At 42.6% G+C, this 17,808-nt stretch overlaps 1 protein-coding gene across 1 annotated transcript in view; it reads right to left on the bottom strand.

Moving 5' to 3' along the window:
- Positions 1 to 334: 334 nt before the first annotated feature.
- Positions 335 to 17,808, bottom strand: part of LOC106582873 (coiled-coil domain-containing protein 120) — a 28,096-nt gene continuing 10,622 nt past the window's right edge. Inside the window, exons 2-11 of the mRNA XM_014166441.3 lie at positions 10,054 to 10,216; positions 9,860 to 9,962; positions 9,279 to 9,397; positions 8,340 to 8,444; positions 8,114 to 8,234; positions 5,919 to 5,978; positions 5,330 to 5,486; positions 5,109 to 5,210; positions 3,724 to 4,752; positions 335 to 3,621 (exon numbers count right to left, since the gene is read on the bottom strand). Coding sequence (XP_014021916.3) covers positions 3,525 to 3,621; positions 3,724 to 4,752; positions 5,109 to 5,210; positions 5,330 to 5,486; positions 5,919 to 5,978; positions 8,114 to 8,234; positions 8,340 to 8,444; positions 9,279 to 9,397; positions 9,860 to 9,908 — 1,839 coding nt within the window. The 5' untranslated portion in view covers positions 9,909 to 9,962; positions 10,054 to 10,216 and the 3' untranslated portion in view covers positions 335 to 3,524. The remainder of the gene's footprint in view (positions 3,622 to 3,723; positions 4,753 to 5,108; positions 5,211 to 5,329; positions 5,487 to 5,918; positions 5,979 to 8,113; positions 8,235 to 8,339; positions 8,445 to 9,278; positions 9,398 to 9,859; positions 9,963 to 10,053; positions 10,217 to 17,808) is intronic.

The following is a 17,808-nucleotide window of genomic DNA, read 5'->3' on the forward strand; positions in this document are numbered from 1 at the left end:
GTGGAAAGAGTACTGAAATATCCTACTCAAATACTGTTACTTTAATAACATTTTACTCAAGTAGAAGTAAAATTACTCAGAAAAGCTATTCAATTTTAGTAACAAGAGAATTTGCAATTAGTTACTTTGCACCTCTGTAAAAAAGTAATCTGTCAAATTGTGTCATTCTTCAAGCAAAGCCAAAGCCATTAGAATTAGGCTAATAAGGATGAACTGATAAAATGTCCTATGATACATATTTTATTTAACTGAGGCAAATCACTCACAATCAACACTGTAAATACATGAAAATCAATATACTGTAGTTTATTTTGAATGACTCCATTTCAACCTGTTGAATTAACCATGATTACACTTTATTAAAAAAAGATCTATGAATGCACCCCATCCTCCTCACACAGAAAATGTACAGTATGTCTCACCCCTTTGAAATATGGTCATAGCGTAATGGGATGAAAAAAAAGATGTCTCAAATCATTCCAGTCAATCAATAACTCATTTGAGGCATTACTCCAAAAACAAATACATTTGTAAATGTCAGTTAACACCACACGTATCTTGCTGGTGCTGAGAATTGTATGGGCTTTATGACAGAAGTGTATTTCACAAAAATATACAAAATATTATAAGTTCATAAATATACAATATATATTCTGGATAAATTTGCTTTGAGCTAAGTGTATATTCATTTATGTTTTACAGACATAAGTTACATCACCTGAAAAATAAATTTACGACCCCCAATGCACAGCAGTTTGGTCATCAGTTTCAGGTTTAGACTAGCTGGAAGAATTTCACACACTAACTATTGAATGGAAAAACAGCAACATTTAAAACCATATAACATTCCACTAAAGGTACTTGAGAATAAAGGAATATTTTCAGCTGTAAAACATGTCAATAGATGAAAAGCCATGGCATTCATGAGTCTATTATCCTCAGTAAAAATGATAGGTCATTATTAGCTACGTACATACTTTTTTGTTTTCAGATGACAGTTTGCACCATAATGATCAATAAAGAAATAAACTTACACTTTCAATATTATTCCAGAGGTATTCCTTTCCTACCATTAATTTTGTTAATGATGCCCTTTTATAATAGTATAATCATGAACATAAGATACACAAGAACAGACAAGCACATACACTATAAATACAAAAGTATGTGGACACCCCTTCAAATTAGTGGATTCTGCTATTTCAGCCACAACCATTACTGACAGGTGTATAAAATCGAGCACACAGTCATGCAATCTCCATTGACAAACATTGGCAGTAGAATGACCTTACTGAAGAGCTCAGTGACTTAACGAGGCACCTTCATAGGATGCCACCTTTCCAACAAGTCAGTTAATCAAATTTCTGCCCTGCTAGAGCTGCCCCGGTCAACTGTGAGTGCTGTTATTGTGAAGTGGAAACGTCTAGGAGCAGAAACGGCTTAGCAGCGAAGTGGTAGGCCACAAACGCTCACAGAACGGGACCACTGAGTGCTAAAGCGTGTAGCGCGTAAAAATCGTCTGTTCTTGGTTGCAACACTCACTACCGCGTTCCAAACTGCATCTGGAAGCAACGTCAGCATAGTAAGTGTTGGAGCTTCATTAAATTGGTTCCCATGGCCGAGCAGCCGCACACAAGCCTAAGATCACCAGGCGCAATGCCAAGCTTCGGCTAGGGCGGTGTAAAGCTCGCCACCATTGGACTCTGGAGCAGTGGAAACGCGTTCTCTGGAGTGATGAATCACGCTTCACCATCTGGCAGTCCGACGGACGAATCTGGGTTTTAGAGGACGACAGAACGCTACCTGCCCAAATGCATAGTGCCAACTGTAAAGTTGGTGGAGGAGGAATAATGGTTTGGAGCTGTTTTTCACGGTTTGGGCCCCTTAGTTCCAGTGAAGGGAAGTCTTACCGCAACAGCATACAATGACATTCTAGACGATTCTGTGCATCCAATTTTGTGGCAACAGTTTGGGGAAGGCCCTTTCCTGTTTCAGCATGACAATGCCCACGTGCACAAAGCGAGGTCCATACAGAAGTGGTTTGTCGAGATTGGTGTGGAAGAACTTCACTGGCCTGTAGAGGCCTGACCTCAACCCCATCGATCACCTTTGGGATGAATTGGAACGCCAACTGCGAGCCAGGCCTAATCGCCCAACATCAGTGCCCGACCTCACTAATGCCCTTGTGGCTGAATGGGAGAAAGTCCCAGTAGCAATGTTCCAATATCTATTGGAAGGGCTTCACAGAAGAGTGGAGGCTGTTATAGCAACAAAGGGGGGGGGGATCAACTCCATATTAATCCACATAGTGTCCACATAGTTTTGGTCACGTAGCATATCATGGGAAGCTTATAAAAGGGTCGTTCTTGAATTGTGGTGGCATTAATGACTTAAAATATTTTTGACCATTATGATAACATTGTGCCAACACGATGCACCTGCGTATGACAACATGATACATTGGAAATGGAATCTCCAACTAGCACAGTTCTGACACAGTTTTCTTATTTGCTCAAACTTGATACCCTGTCAACCATGTTCTGGTTTTCAAGTGTTCTCTCTTGGGGGAAATGTCCCATCCCACTGTTCTACTTGTTTTGAAGGGTTAAGGCTTTTTGACATTCATAAAGTGCTCTGAAGGAAAACATGCTACGCAACTGAATGAATAGAAATGACTAGAAAGTTCATTAAACGACTGTCCTAGACCACTAAAAGCCCCCAGGTGTTTATCTGAACTTTACTATTATGACATTTCAGCAGCTGGACTCAGAAAATGCAGAAAAATTAGATTGCATGAAACAACTCAATTTGGCAACAACAGGCATTACTTTCATTTGTTGATTGAAGACCAAGCTTTGAAAGGATTTGTGTTAGCATTGCAGATTATTAGAAAGCACTAATGTTTTTACAAAAGGTAGGGTTCTGTATTAAACACAGAGCCACAGCTCCTGTTCATCAGTCTACGATATTGCAATGTAAGTCCCCATTCGTTTTACAAAAAATGAGAAATAGCAAGCCAATGCATGTTTGATGGACAGATGAAAAGACAGATGTAATATATTCATCTTTACAAACATGTACATTTACACATTCACTGGTGTCTAAATACTTTTTAGATCATATGAGTTCATTACATATTTTTCTAAATCACAAGACTAATGAGCAATAAATTACCTCTTCTATATCTATTCTTTATATCTCATAAGATACAAAATAGTCATTTAGAATACATATAATATATTCTGTAAAAAATGATATCTTGGGAGATTTGTTAGGTTAAACAAGGAGGATGTTTGTTACATGTGGCTTGGGTCTGACCAACGATAGAATACAATACAGCATACGGTAGCTACAGAATAACAGGGCATTCAGAACGGCTTTACAGTCTTTTTCTGCTGGGGTTGTAATGTGTTTTTTTTAGCTTGTGAGGTCACCTTATATCAGCTCCTTTTGCATTGTTCGGATCTGTGTGTGTGTGTCCGTGAGTGTGAGCAAGTATGTGTTTAAAAAATGACTCGGCTACATTAGACCAACGTGCCAGGGTCAGCACTGGGCTCCTTCGGAGTCATGTCTTGCATCTGAGGATGAACGGGCTCTTGATAGAGTGAGAACTCCATTGACCTGCCATAGAGAGGGCACAAATCATCACAGCACTCAAAAGTACCGTAATCTGCACCTGTGTGAATGTTACCAACAATCATTACAAAGTACAGAAATACTCACCTTCCATGCAGTGGGTGGCCATGGAAGCTGGCTGACTGAGACATCTGGGACCTATGGAGTGGATCACCTTGTATAGACTGAGCCTGGTGCACCAAAGGGTGGGGGTGTGAGAGGCGGGAGACCCCTGCATCATGCCCCTTTGACGTGGTAGTAGGGTAGCCGAGGGCGTTCCTCAGGTACCAGTCTCTGAGACCCTCCAGTGCCAGGGCTTTATGTAGACTCCTCGTCGAGTCCTCAGCGGTTGGGCGAGAGAACTGGGGAGGCCTGTGATTGAATGAGGGGCCGGACAGCTCAGTCTGGTAGGGGTGCAGGTTGGGAATGGAGGAGGTAGTGGAGCTTGGGGCAGGGTGGGGAGACTCATAGGCAGAGAGCAGGATGGTGTCATGCTGCAGGGGGATGAAGGGTCCACAGGACTTGGTCCGTGTGACTTTGACTCGGTGAGGCTCAGCCTGGGAGCCACGGATCACCATGGGGCTGTAGGGTGGGGCAGCACTGGGAAGATGCACCTGGGATAGGGAGAAGCCGTTGGCTTGAGGAGGCACTGCAGCAGTGGACGATCGAGGAGAGGAAATGTCCTGCCAGATTCTACCCGTTGATTGGTACAGCTCGTGTTGCACTTGAATCCTCTGTTGCTTCCCCCAGATGTAATCCATTAGGAGCTCGTTGTAACCCCCTCCCCCTGCTTCTCCTCTCCCACCCATGGACAGTCGCATGTTGCCCTGCTCCACAGAGTTGTCCAGGTGTCTCTCAGGACTGCCCAGGTGGATGTGCCTCAGCTTGCCATCAGTGAGGGTCTCAGAGCTTTTGTAAGGCCCTCCTTTGGGGGGCATCCCGTTCCTGGGGCCTGGGTCCCCGGGGAGACTGGAGCGGTCAAGCAAGGCCTCAGAACTGTTGCTCCGCCGGGCACGGGAGCTGTAAGGGCAGCCTCTGCGCTCCGAGGAGGAGCCTTCCTGGGTTAAGGGCACCATATGAGGTACATCCATGCTGCCAGACCACTGCTTTAGTGCAATCCCACCAGAGCCGTCCGATCTGAAGGAGAGAAAGAGAGCAAGGAGCAGCATTTGATGAGCTTATTGTAATAGGTTAGTCCTAATGTAAACACAGTATCTTTACAATTCATATTCCATTGATTGAATGTGTTATATCAAAGGGAACATGATATAAGTATCTATGGCACTAAGCATCTGACTTCTCACAAATAAATAATATTGAGAGCTTTGATGATAAAATGTTGATGCAATGTTTACCATGGCTGGCATGTTCTGTAGTTTAATTACTTGCTACACTCATCTGTTATTCTGTCAGTCTCTCTGTCATCATAGTGGGTGGGTAGCAGTGGATGTGCTGCATTAAGCAGAAGCACTGGACCAGAGGAGGAATATTACCTGACATGAACACTGATTGGGGCAGTCCGGGCGATGAGGGGGGTAGCAGGAACACTTCTGCCTTCAACATTAGATGTACTCCTTGGTAGAGAATGACTAGGGCTAGGAAAAAAACATGAGTTCATAGCATTAGACACAAGAAGGAGTGCGTTACACACACACACACACACACACACACACACACACACACACACACACACACACACACACACACACAATACCTGATGGAGCTGGTCACAGAGTTACGCCGCGTCCTCATTTCATAGTATATCTCCACTGGGGACAGTTTCCTACAGACCTGGTGGTCTGGGCTGCCCAGGGACAGATGGGGCTGGGACATGGAGCAGTGGTCTGCTGCCACACTGGGAGAGGACTCCTCTAAGGGAGGGAGAAGATGGGGTTTGGTCAACTTGAGTCACTAACTCACAATGGACATGCAAATACAGTAAACAGAACATTCTCTTTCATGAACATAATCAGACAGCAGCCGTGTAATTCTGAATTTAAGGAAGACAAATGTAATTCTTCGCTCTTCTCATTTTTACGATAGGTACTGAAATGTGATCTGTCATCTAGTAACTGATTATAAACTGTGAATATGCACAGTACCAATCCTCCAATCTCTCTTTTTCTGTAGCCTCATCGAATAATGCAATGAAAACAAACTCTGTCTAGACGTTTGGATAATATTTTGCAAGACTTCAGTGTTTGGGTGAAACAGACAAAGATAACTGCTCATTGATTTTTACCCTACTAGCATTAACAGATTGGGTTGTTATGATTGTTTTTGCAGCTCAACGGCTGACTCACCATTGTCATGGGATGTTGAATCTGACATGGAGCTAGTACTCTCTGACATCACCGTGTCCTCTGCAAGAAAAACAAACAGAACTTCTTTATATCAGGGAGTAGAGACCAAATACACATACCATCACATCATTGGAGGAGACAGGAGAAGAAACTGGCTCATATCAAAGTGAACTTCTGTGAGGTTAACCTTTCTCTGCAGTGGGCTAAATCAGGGTCACACAGAGAGTTTCTTGGTAGTCTTAAACAAATACACCTCACACACATGGTTATAGGCTTTAAAACAACAACGTACCATGTACGTGCCATGTCCGATATACAGTCGTGTCCAAAAGTTTTGAGAATGACACAAATATTAATTTCCACAAAGTCTACTGCTTCAGTGTCTTTAGATATTTTTGTCAGATGTTACTATGGAATACTGAAGTATAATTACAAGCATTTCATAAGTGTCAAAGGCTTTTGACAATTACATGAAGTTGATGCAAAGAGTCAATATTTGCAGTGCTGACCCATCTTTTTCAAGACCTCTGCAATCCGCCCTGGCATGCTGCCAATTAACTTCTGGGCCACATCCTGACTGATGGTAGCCCATTCTTGCATAATCAATGCTTGGAGTTTGTCAGAATTTGTGGGGTTTTGTTTGTCCACCTGCCTCTTGAGGATTGACCACAAGTTCTCAATGGGATTAAGGTCTGGGGAGTTTCCTGGCCATGGACCCAAAATATCAATGTTTTGTTCCCCGAGCCACTTAGTTATCACTTTTGCCTTATGGCAAGGTTCTCCATCATGCTGGAAAAGGCATTGTTCGTCACCAAACTGTTCCTGGATGGTTGGGAGAAGTTACTCTCGGAGGATGTGTTGGTACCATTCTTTATTTATGGATTCTTTATTCAAGAGCCCACTCCCTTGGCTGAGAAGTAACCCCACACATGAATGGTCTCAGGATGCTTTACTGTTGGCATGACACAGGACTGATGGTAGCGCTCACCTTGTCTTCTCCGGACAAGCTTTGTTCCGGATGCCCCAAACAATCGGAAAGGGGATTCATCAGAGAAAATGACTTCACCCCAGTCCTCAGCAGTCCAATCCCTGTACCTTTTGCAGAATATGAGTCTGTCCCTGATGTTTTTCCTGGAGAGAAGTGGCTTCTTTGTTGCCCTTCTTGACACCAGGCCACCCTCCAAAAGTCTTTGCCTCACTGTGCGTGCAGATGCACTCACACCTGCCTGCTGCCATTCCTGAGTAAGCTCTGTACTGGTGGTGCCCCGATCCCGCAGCTGAATCAACTTTAGGAGACGGTCCTGGTGCTTGCTGGACTTTCTTGGGCGCCCTGAAGCCTTCTTCACAACAATTGAACCGCTCTCCTTGAAGTTCTTGATGATCCGATAAATGGTTGATTTAGGTGCAATCTTACTGGCAGCAATATCCTTGCCCGTGAAGCCCTTTTTGTGCAAAGCAATGATGACGGAGCGTGTTTCCTTGCAGCTAACTATGTTTGACAGAGGAAGAACAATGATTCCAAGCACCACCCTCCTTTTGAAGCTTCCAGTCTGTTATTCGAACTCAATCAGCATGACAGAGTGATCTCCAGCCTTGTCCTCGTCAACACTCACACCTGTGTTAACGAGAGAATCACTGACATGATGTCAGCTGGTCCTTTTGTGGCAGGGCTGAAATGCAGTGAAAATGTTTTTGGGGCATTCAGTTCATTTACATGGCAAAGAGGGACTTTGCAATTTATTGCAATTCATCTGACCACTCTTCATAACATTCTGGAGTATATTCAAATTGCCATCATACAAACTGAGGCAGCAGACTTTGTGAAAATGTATATTTGTGTCATACTCAAAACTTTTCGCCACGACTAGAGTTGAAATGTATTACATTTTGAGTTTGCATCCCAATATTACACTTTATATACAGTACATCATAGAAGACTGAAATATAACAAAACCGTTTGACATAGAAACACAGGATTTCTGGCAGTAAATTTGTATTTATTTTATTAATTATCAAATTATGAAAAATATGATTAACATTCCACCAATGAAGCCACTAGGTAATTTGACTGCAGGAAAGGGCTACCCAGTACCCTGGTGTTTGGCCTAGATGGATATCATGGAAACATTGATCAAGATATGTATGTATAGCTGTTAAAACGTCTTTGAACTCTGCTGTATACAGCACTGCCTTGCCTGTGTGGCATCCCCGGTGAACGGTCCTCTTGCTGTTTGGGACATTCCTGTCTGACTCTGAGTGCCTGTACAGAGCACCACTGAAGATTGTTTTCATCTGCCTTCGCTGACCTGTCTCATCCTGCACAAAGCAATAACTTAAGTCAGTTATGTGGTGATAATCAGTATTAACAGACATACAGGACCTCTGTGACCAGTGTCATAGTATTTGAGAAAGTTCTCTGACCTCTCCCTTGGTGTTGTTATGTGGCAGGCCAACCCTGCGCTGTACAATGGGAGCTCTCTCTCCTGTCTCCAGGGGAAAAGCATGTGGGACCTTCCCGGTCAGCTCCTGCAGACAAAATACATGCCACAGAATTAGCCTAGTTAGATTAAAAAGCGAACACTGTTTTCATATAGCCAATGCCAAGTCAAATGTCATACTGTCTGTTATATAATATAGTTATATAATTGAGCAACAGAAACAAATGTAATAAACACTGATACATATACTGTTACAGTCTCCAGCCTTTGTATTTTAAAATAGTTGATTGTTGCGCCGGAATAAATGTGCTAGAACTAATGTGATAATAGTCCAATGAAGATTAAACTACGTTGGTCAAGAATAGTATAATTTGAATGGTGGTACATCCGACCACCAAATAAAAAGTACTGTATATAGAGAGTATATAGAGAGCGTTCCCATGCATTAATAATATTATTCTAGGGAGAAGCTGAGACACATCTGTGTTCAATTTCAAACCAAAAGCAGGGGGATGTGTGAAACAGCTGTGAGTGAAAAGCTGGAGCTGCTGCCTGGTATGTCTGGCTCTGGAGAAATCAGGCTAACATTGATACGCTGCCGCTACATATTCTTGACTCATGCAGCTCTGGAAGGGGAAAGCTTTAAACTTCGCTATGTAACAAAAGCTGCCAAATGTTGTTCTTTCATCTGTGTAGCCAAACTCAGTGAGCCTGATTTACAATTTCAGGTGGTTGAGGTTTACAGGGGTTTAGAGCTGCTCCGTAGTGAGTCAGATACAGAAAACAAACCCAAAGTTGGTTTCTGCTTTTCAATAATCTGATAAAGCGCACGTCTCTATATCATGGCTTGGGTGAATGGAGCCATTCCCTCTAACCTGCCCTGAGACCTACAATGGTTAAAAGGTAGGAGAGAGGAACTGACCGCCTCCAGCAGACACACTTGTCTCAGCTCTCCCACTCGGCTGCTGAGGAGGTCCTCCAGGAGTTGCTTTCTCTCCTGCAGCGCGGAGATGCGTTCAGCTTGCAGCTTGCTGTCCTGATCTGCACACCAACACACACATCAACACATTCAGCTGAGCAACAACCATTTATACAATTACTTTGTAGCAACAATGGTGTTACCAGGTAATTACAGTATTACTGAGTACTTAAAATATTGTGTAATTGCATCAGATTATCAATTAAATTCTGGGGGCAGACGTGTTAGAAAAGATGCTAGAACGAGGAGCGGAAGCAGGGCGGTAGTTCCAACCCCCTGTCTCTTCAAGTTCCGGCAAGTCTATGGGCCAAATGTCCCCTCCCCGAAAGATGCGAACACCTGCGAAATTGGGATTTGTCCGAATGATCAGTGACGGAAAAATCTGTGCGCCGGAACAAAGTTCGTTGTTAGTCGTTACATCCCACAGGCTGTTGACAGATGCTACGATACCATCTTATGTTACATGCGTCTGTCCACGAGAGATTAGTAAGTACCCCCAAATCTCTTTGTGGTGTAAAACTCACCTGGAGCCCCCACACCCATGGATGTGATGAGGCGCCCTTTGACCTCCATGTGGTCTGATTCGTGAGGTCTTGCTTCTCAAACCTCAGCCAATCAAAACCTCACCTGTTGAGAGAGAGCACTGTGATTACCTAATAGAAATGGGACAAATAATGTAGGCCTAGAGCACAGGTTGGTTTAAATACATTCATCTTACCTAGCAACTTCAAGCATGTGTTCTCCAGTAGTTTGGTTAGCCATCTACTTTTGTTAAACCAGTAAGAATGGGCGTCTCCACTAGTCAAAAACAATAAAGTGATCCCAGCCACCGCCAGTGGGGGGAGCCTCTGTGACTCTTTTCAGGTGTCTAATGCTAAATCCTGTAACAGAGAGGCAGAGAGTTTCAATTTTCAGTAATGTGACTAAAAACGAATAGGCCTACAGTTAATAATATAGAATAACAACCGTGTGTGTTGTTTCAATGATAGACTATCAGGCCTAGCCTGTCTATGTCCATCGTAAGTGCATTATATAAAATGTATGCTTGGTGGCATTGGATGGCTTCATCTTAACAGGTTCATTTAAAAGTTTGCTTAATAGAGTGATTCAAAAATTAAATAACTTAAGTATTTAACATGATAGTGTAGACTGTGCCAACATAATAAATAATATTAAAGCAATTCTACACAAGGGCATGGTAAACAACTTTTTTAGCACTGCTGTGCTGCGATCATAGGTATGCCTGCCTGCCTGCGTAAAATGTATCTCTTAGCTCTGACAAACATGTCTTCGAAGAGGAGTGAGAGTGAAACAGAATTAATAACATTTGGAGAAAAACAGATGGAGAGAAACCTAAACTGTGTTTCATGTCTCAATTTCCAAAAGGTAACCAACACAAAATAAAATAATGAACCAAAAGTAACAGCAATAACTTTGCACTGAAAGTAAGACACAACCTGCTCTGTTTATGCGCAGTTGCACACATTCAGTGAAGACAACTTACACCCAACAGTTTATTTCAAGTGACAGCATTCTCCACACGTTCTCTAAAACAGTGGCTCCCAAACTTGTTTGTGTTGTGAGCTGAACCTTCAGGATTTTCTTGTGACTCACCCAATAAACCAAAAACAACATTTCTAATCAGAAACCCAGGAACACATCCCACAAGTGGGTCCTGATTCATCATTTTGGAAACATTGCTTCAAGATATTTAGCTGACATCTCAACAGAACCTTTAAAGGCAGTCTAGCACCTATTTCTCAATGCCAGAAACGCATATAATAGTAACTTAAAGCACCCCAATAAAACATTCTCAAATGACAAACTCTTCAATTAATTGTTATAATAGTGTAATGTTGTTCTAGAAGGTGGGTTTGAGGTTCTCTCTAAATCAAACTTCAGAAACAATCCCACAACGCTCTGCAGTCAGCGTCACTTGGTGAATGAAAAACTGGGATAAATTTGTGAATGTTAGGCGGGCGAATTGGGCGTCTACTCGTCAATCTGCGGGCACATTTCATCCGAGAACTTCCACGGCAATAAACAATGAAAGGAGGGCTTCAGCAAAAAAAATATTCTAAAAGCAGATGCTGTGCCTACCATTAATGTTACTTCTTAAGCATCTCAGACAGCTAGCAGCACCAGCAGAGACCGCAAGTATGATCCCTGGCATGGAAGTGAACCAGGTAATTGAAAGAGCAAGCTAGCTTGCTACCTCTATGCAAACGTTAGCTAGCTATAGAACTACCGCATTTAGCTGACGTCGTCCATCTAAATAACACTGATAAAACTAACCACATGTAAACATGTCTGCCAGCTGTTGGTAGCTAACTGCTGATGCTGTCATAGATAGTACAAGCCTATGGGAAAGAGTAGTTTTCAAGGTATTTTTGGGGGCTGCATGTTGCGGTAATTTGTCACTCTGTGGCTCTGGGGGAATTTTCTATACGGCCTGCTGAGTGCGGGCTAAACTGAAATGCTATGCTTTGGCCATGGCTCGGATCGCGGATCAGGTGTCACTTCAGAGAAGCCCAGGAGCCATGTTTTCTTTGGAGGGATGGATTTTGGTCCATGGGAAAGTTTTTTTTGGGATCTTAGGATCAATGTGGTCACAGTTTTTTCTTGTTGAAGAGGCAGCAGATAACTTTAGCTTGCTATCCTCTTACTCCATTTCTGGATGACTTTTTGGCTATTTCTTTCTAGCTGACAAAATAAGGGAGCTAGATTTTGTTTGTGTACTACCATATGTCGATAACATAGCTGCGTTTATCACTGGTATGGGCTAGTAAATATCCTAAAGCTAGCCAGTTAAACAGTGATAGCTGCAAGCTAAACCCTTGGAGAGAGGATGGAGAGAATTCACTTTCTGTTTCATCTGTAGCTGGCTTTCTGATATTCACTCAAATATGTTTTTACACATTTAATTAATGAAATTATATTTTTACTCTAGAAAGATTGTAATTGTATCAATATGTTGTGAATATTGTTGAAAATCCTCAGAGCCATTTTACATTTAAAAAAAATTAAGTTCCACTTGGTGCGCCCCATCTTACCATGGGTGAGTCATAGAAATTACAATCTTGCGTTCAGGGCTTTCCGGCAGTCTACATGGTTTTTATACGCGGGGAGCATAAATTGTACAATTGTAAGTAACAAAGAATTTTTCAAGTTAGAACCCATGTATTCTGAACAAAAATATAAATGCAACATGTAAATCCCAGAAATGTTCTAAACTCACAAAATGCTAAATTCTCTCAAATTTTGTCCACAAATTTGGTTACATCCCAGTTAGTGAGCATTTCTTCCTTGCCAAGATAATCCATCCATCTGACAAGTGTGGCATATCTAGGAGCTGATTAAACAGCATGATCATTACACAGGTGCACCTTGTGCTGGGGACAATAATTCTGTATACTTCTGGCCCTTCTTTGGACACTGTGTTAACCAATCTCCAGACAAGCTTCAATGCCATACAACACTCCTTTCGTGGCCTCCAACTGCTCTTAAATGCAAGTAAAACTAAATGCATGCTCTTCAACTGATCGCTGCCCGCACCCGCCCGCCCGTCTAGCATCACTACTCTGGACGGTTCTGACTTAGAATATGTGGACAACTACAAATACCTAGGTGTCTGGTTAGACTGTAAACTCTCCTTCCAGACTCACATTAAGCATCTCCAATCCAAAATTAAATCTAGAAACTGCTTCCTATTTCGCAACAAAGCATCCTTCACTCATGCTGCCAAAAATACCCTCGTAAAACTGTCTATCCTACCGATCCTTGACTTTGGCGATGTCATTTACAAAATAGCCTCCAACACGCAAATTGGATGTAGTCTATCACAGTGCCATCCGTTTTGTCAACAAATCCCCATATACTACCCACCACTGAGACCTGTATGCTCTCGTTGGCTGGCCCTCGCTTCATATTCGTCGCCAAACCCACTGGCTCCAGGTCATCTACAGTGGGGGAAAAAAGTATTTGATCCCCTGCTGATTTTGTACATTTGCCCACTGACAAAGAAATGATCAGTCTATAATTCTAATGGTAGGTTTATTTGAACAGTGAGAGAAAGAATAACAACAAAAATAGAGAAAAACGCATGTCAAAAATGTTATAAATTGATTTGCATTTTAATGAGGGAAATAAGTATTTGACCCCCCTCTCAATCAGAAAGATTTCTGGCTCCCAGGTGTCTTTTATACAGGTAACGAGCTGAAATTAGGAGCACACTCTTAAAGGGTGTGCTCCTAACCGCAGCTTGTTACCTGTATAAAAGACACCTGTCCACAGAAGCAATCAGTCAATCAGATTCCAAACTCTCCACCATGGCCAAGACCAAAGAGCTCTCCAAGGATGTCAGGGACAAGATTGTAGACCTACACAAGGCTGGAATGGGCTACAAGACCACCGCCAAGCAGCTTGGTGAGAAGGTGACAACATTTGGTGCGATTATTCGCAAATGGAAGAAACACAAAAGAACTGTCAATCTCCCTCAGCCTGGGGCTCCATGCAAGATCTCACCTCGTGGAGTTGCAATGAGCATGAGAACGGTGAGGAATCAGCCCAGAACTACACGGGAGAATCTTGTCAATGATCAAGGCAGCTGGGACCATAGTCACCAAGAAAACAATTGGTAACACACTACGCCGTGAAGGACTGAAATCCTGCAGTGCCCGCAAGGTCCCCCTGCTCAAGAAAGCACATATACATGCCTGTCTGAAGTTTTCCAATGAACATCTGAATGATTCAGAGGACAACTGGGTGAAAGTGTTGTGGTCAGATGAGACCAAAATGGAGCTCTTTGGCATCAACTCAACTCGCCGTGTTTGGAGGAGGAGGAATGCTGCCTATGACCCCAAGAACACCATCTCCACCGTCAAACATGGAGGTGGAAACATTATGCTTTGGGGGTGTTTTTCTGCTAAGGGGACAGGACAACTTCACCGCATCATTTGACGGGGCCATGTACTGTCAAATCTTGGGTGAGAACCTCCTTCCCTCAGCCAGGGCATTGAAAATGGGTCGTGGATGGGTATTCCAGCATGACAATGACCCAAAACACACGGCCAAGGCAACAAAGGAGCGGCTCAAGAAGAAGCACATTGAGGTCCTGCAGTGGCCTAGCCAGTCTCCAGACCTTAATCCCATAGAAAATCTGTGGAGGGAGCTGAAGGTTCGAGTTGTCAAACGTCAGCCTCGAAACCTTATTGACTTGGAGAAGATCTGCAAAGAGGAGTGGGACAAAATCCCTCCTGAGATGTGTGCAAACTTGGTGGCCAACTACAAGAAATGTCTGACCTCTGTGATTGCCAACAAGGGTTTTGCCACCAAGTACTAAGTCATGTTTTGCAGAGGGGTCAAATACTTATTTCCCTCATTAAAATGCAAATCAATTTATAACATTTTAGACATGCGTTTTTCTGGATTTTTTTGTTGTTATTCTGTCTCTCACTGTTGATATAAACCTACCATTAAAATTATAGACTGATCATTTCTTTGTAAGTGGGCAAACGTACAAAATCAGCAGGGGATCAAATACTTTTTCCCCCCACTGTATAAGTCCTTGCTAGGTAAAGCCCCGCCTTATCTCAGCTCCCTGGTGACCATAGCAGCACCCACCCGTAGCACGCGCTCCAGCAGGTATATTTCACTGGTCATCCCCAAAGCCAACTCCTCTATGGCCGCCTTTCCTTCCAGTTCTCTGCTGCCAATGACTGGAACGAATTGCAAAAATCACTGAAGCTGGAGTCTTATATCTCCCTCACTAACTTTAAGCATCAGCTGTCAGAGCAGCTTACCGATCATTGCACCTGTACATAGCCCACCCAACTACCTCCTTTCCATATTGTTATTTTTTGCTCCTTTGCACCCCAGTATCTCTACTCGCACATTCATCTTCTGCACTTCTACCACTCCAGTGTTAATTGTTAAATTGAAATTATTTCACCATTTATTGCCTTGCCTCCCTAATCTTACTACATTTGCACACACTGTATATAGACTTTTCTATTGTGTTATTAACTGTACGTTTGTTTATCCCATGTGTAACTCTGTGTTGTTTGTGTCACACTGCTTTGCTTTATCTTGGCCAGGTCGCAGTTGTAAACGAGAACTTGTTCTCAACTGGCCTACCTGGTTAAATAAAGGTGAAATACAAAAATAAAAAGCCACTAAAATGTGCAGTTTTGTCACACAACACAATGCCACCGATGTCTCAAGTTTTGAGGGAACATGCAATTGGCATGCTGACTGCAGGAATGTCCACTAGAGCTGTTGCCATAGAATTGAATGTTCATTTTTCTACCGTAATCCACTTCCAACATAGTTTTAGAGAATTTGGCAGTATGTCCAACCGGCCTCACAACCGCAGACCACGTGTAACCACGCCAGCCCAGGACCTCCACATCCGGCTTCTTCCCCTGCGGGATCATCTGCGACCAGCCACCTGGACAGCTGATGAAACTGAGGAGTATTTCTGTCTGTAATAAAGACCTTTTGTGGGGAAAAACTGGCTCCCAAGTGGGCGGGCCTGTGTTTTCCCAAGCCCACCCATGGCTGTGCCCCTGCCCAATCGTGTGAAATCCATAGATTTGGGTCTAATGAATTTATTAAGATTGATTGATTTCCTTATATGAACTATAACTCAGGAAAATCGTTGAAATTTTTGCATGTTGCACTTACATTTTTGTTCTGTAAATATCAGTGGAGACCATCCTCCTCAGTTAAAAATAGTAAAACATTAAAAAAGTTATCCTTTTTAGATAAGACTGGTCACCAAATAGTTGATTAAAACACACTGTTTTGCAATGAAGGTCTACAGTAGCCTCAGCAGCACTCTGTAGGGTAGCACCATGGTGTAGCTGGAGGACAGCTAGTTTCCGTCCTCCTCTGGGTACATTGACTTCAATACAAAACCTAGGAGGCTCATGGTTCTCACCCCCTTCCATAGACTTACACAGTAATTATGATAAACTTCCAGAGGACATCCTCCAACCTATCAGAACTCTTGCAGAATGAATTGACATGTTGTCCACCTAATCAAAGGATCAGAGAATGAATCTAGTACTGAAAGCATAAGCTACAGCTAGCTAGCACTGTAGCGCATAAAATGTGGTGAGTAGTTGACTCAAAGAGAAAGACAATAGTTGAACAGTTTTGAACAAATTAAGGAGAAGCGAGAGAGAGAGCTAGCTATATTTCGTAGTATATATTTTTTTTACTTTCACTTACTTAGCTAGCTAGTTTAGCCTACACAAACACCTGGCTCAAACAGAGAGGGATGACATGTTAGTTAGCTGGCTATGGCTATTCAACACTGGAACTCTTCCAAGTCAAGGTAAGCTTTTGGTTTTATTAATTTATTGCCACTGGGGCCCACCGGTATAACTGCTTGCTGCTGATAGTTCTAGTAGCTAACGCGTTAGTACAATGTTGACTATGACGTGACAACGATGTAGGCTGTGTAGCAGTTAGTGGTCATGATATGAAGGTTTGGCATGGAAAAGTTGTTTCACCTGGTCACAGACAGCTGATGTGTTGTGTACTGAAGTCCACAAGCGAAGGGAAAAGGTGAGAGGAGGACAGCGCGTAAAGAGATGCGAGAAGGAACGATATATACAACGAGCTACTTGTATTTGTCTACTATGAAAGTGAACTGTGTTTGCGTGTGATGAAGGGTGTGTTCATTGCGCCGATTATGTTGAAACCCTTCTCTTAAACGGAAGCAAACGGAATGAAACGGAGATAAAAAAATACTTGAATTTCTCCAATAGAAACTCTCGTTTACAACTGTTGGACTAGTGATTACACCATAGATCAGCTAGATGCAGGCAAGAGTGTAAATGTGTCACTGTCTGTCACCTTGATTAATCAAAATTCTCTCGACCTGTACACCTACAGTTGAAGTCCAAAGTTTACATACACTTAGGTCATTAAAACTCGTTTTTCAACCACTTCACAAATTTCTTGTTAACAAACTAGTTCTGGCAAGTCGGTCAAGACATCTGCTTTGAGCATGACACAAGTAATTTTTCCAACAATTGTTTACAGAGATGATTTCACTTATAATTCACTGTATCACAATTCCAGTGGGTCAGAAGTTTACATACACTAAGTTGACTGTGCCTTTAAACAGCTTAGAAAATTCCAGAAAATTATGTCATGGCTTTAGAAGCTTCTGATAGGCTAATTGACATTATTTGAGTCAATTGGAGGTGTACCTGTGGATGTATTTCAAGGCCTATCTTCAAACTCAGTGCCTCTTTGCTTGACTTCATGGGAAAATCAAAAGAAATCAGCCAAGACCTCAGAAAAAAATTGTAGACCACAAGTCTGGTTCATCCTTGGAAGCAATTTCCAAACGCCTGAAGGTACCACGTTCATCTGTACAAACATTAGTACGCAAATATAAACACCATGGGACCACGCAGCCGTCATACTGCTCAGGAAGGAGACGCGTTCTGTCTCCTAG

The sequence above is a fragment of the Salmo salar genome, chromosome 22 (assembly GCF_965601325.2).
Source record: "Salmo salar chromosome 22, fSalSal1, whole genome shotgun sequence".
NCBI lineage: Eukaryota > Metazoa > Chordata > Actinopteri > Salmoniformes > Salmonidae > Salmo > Salmo salar.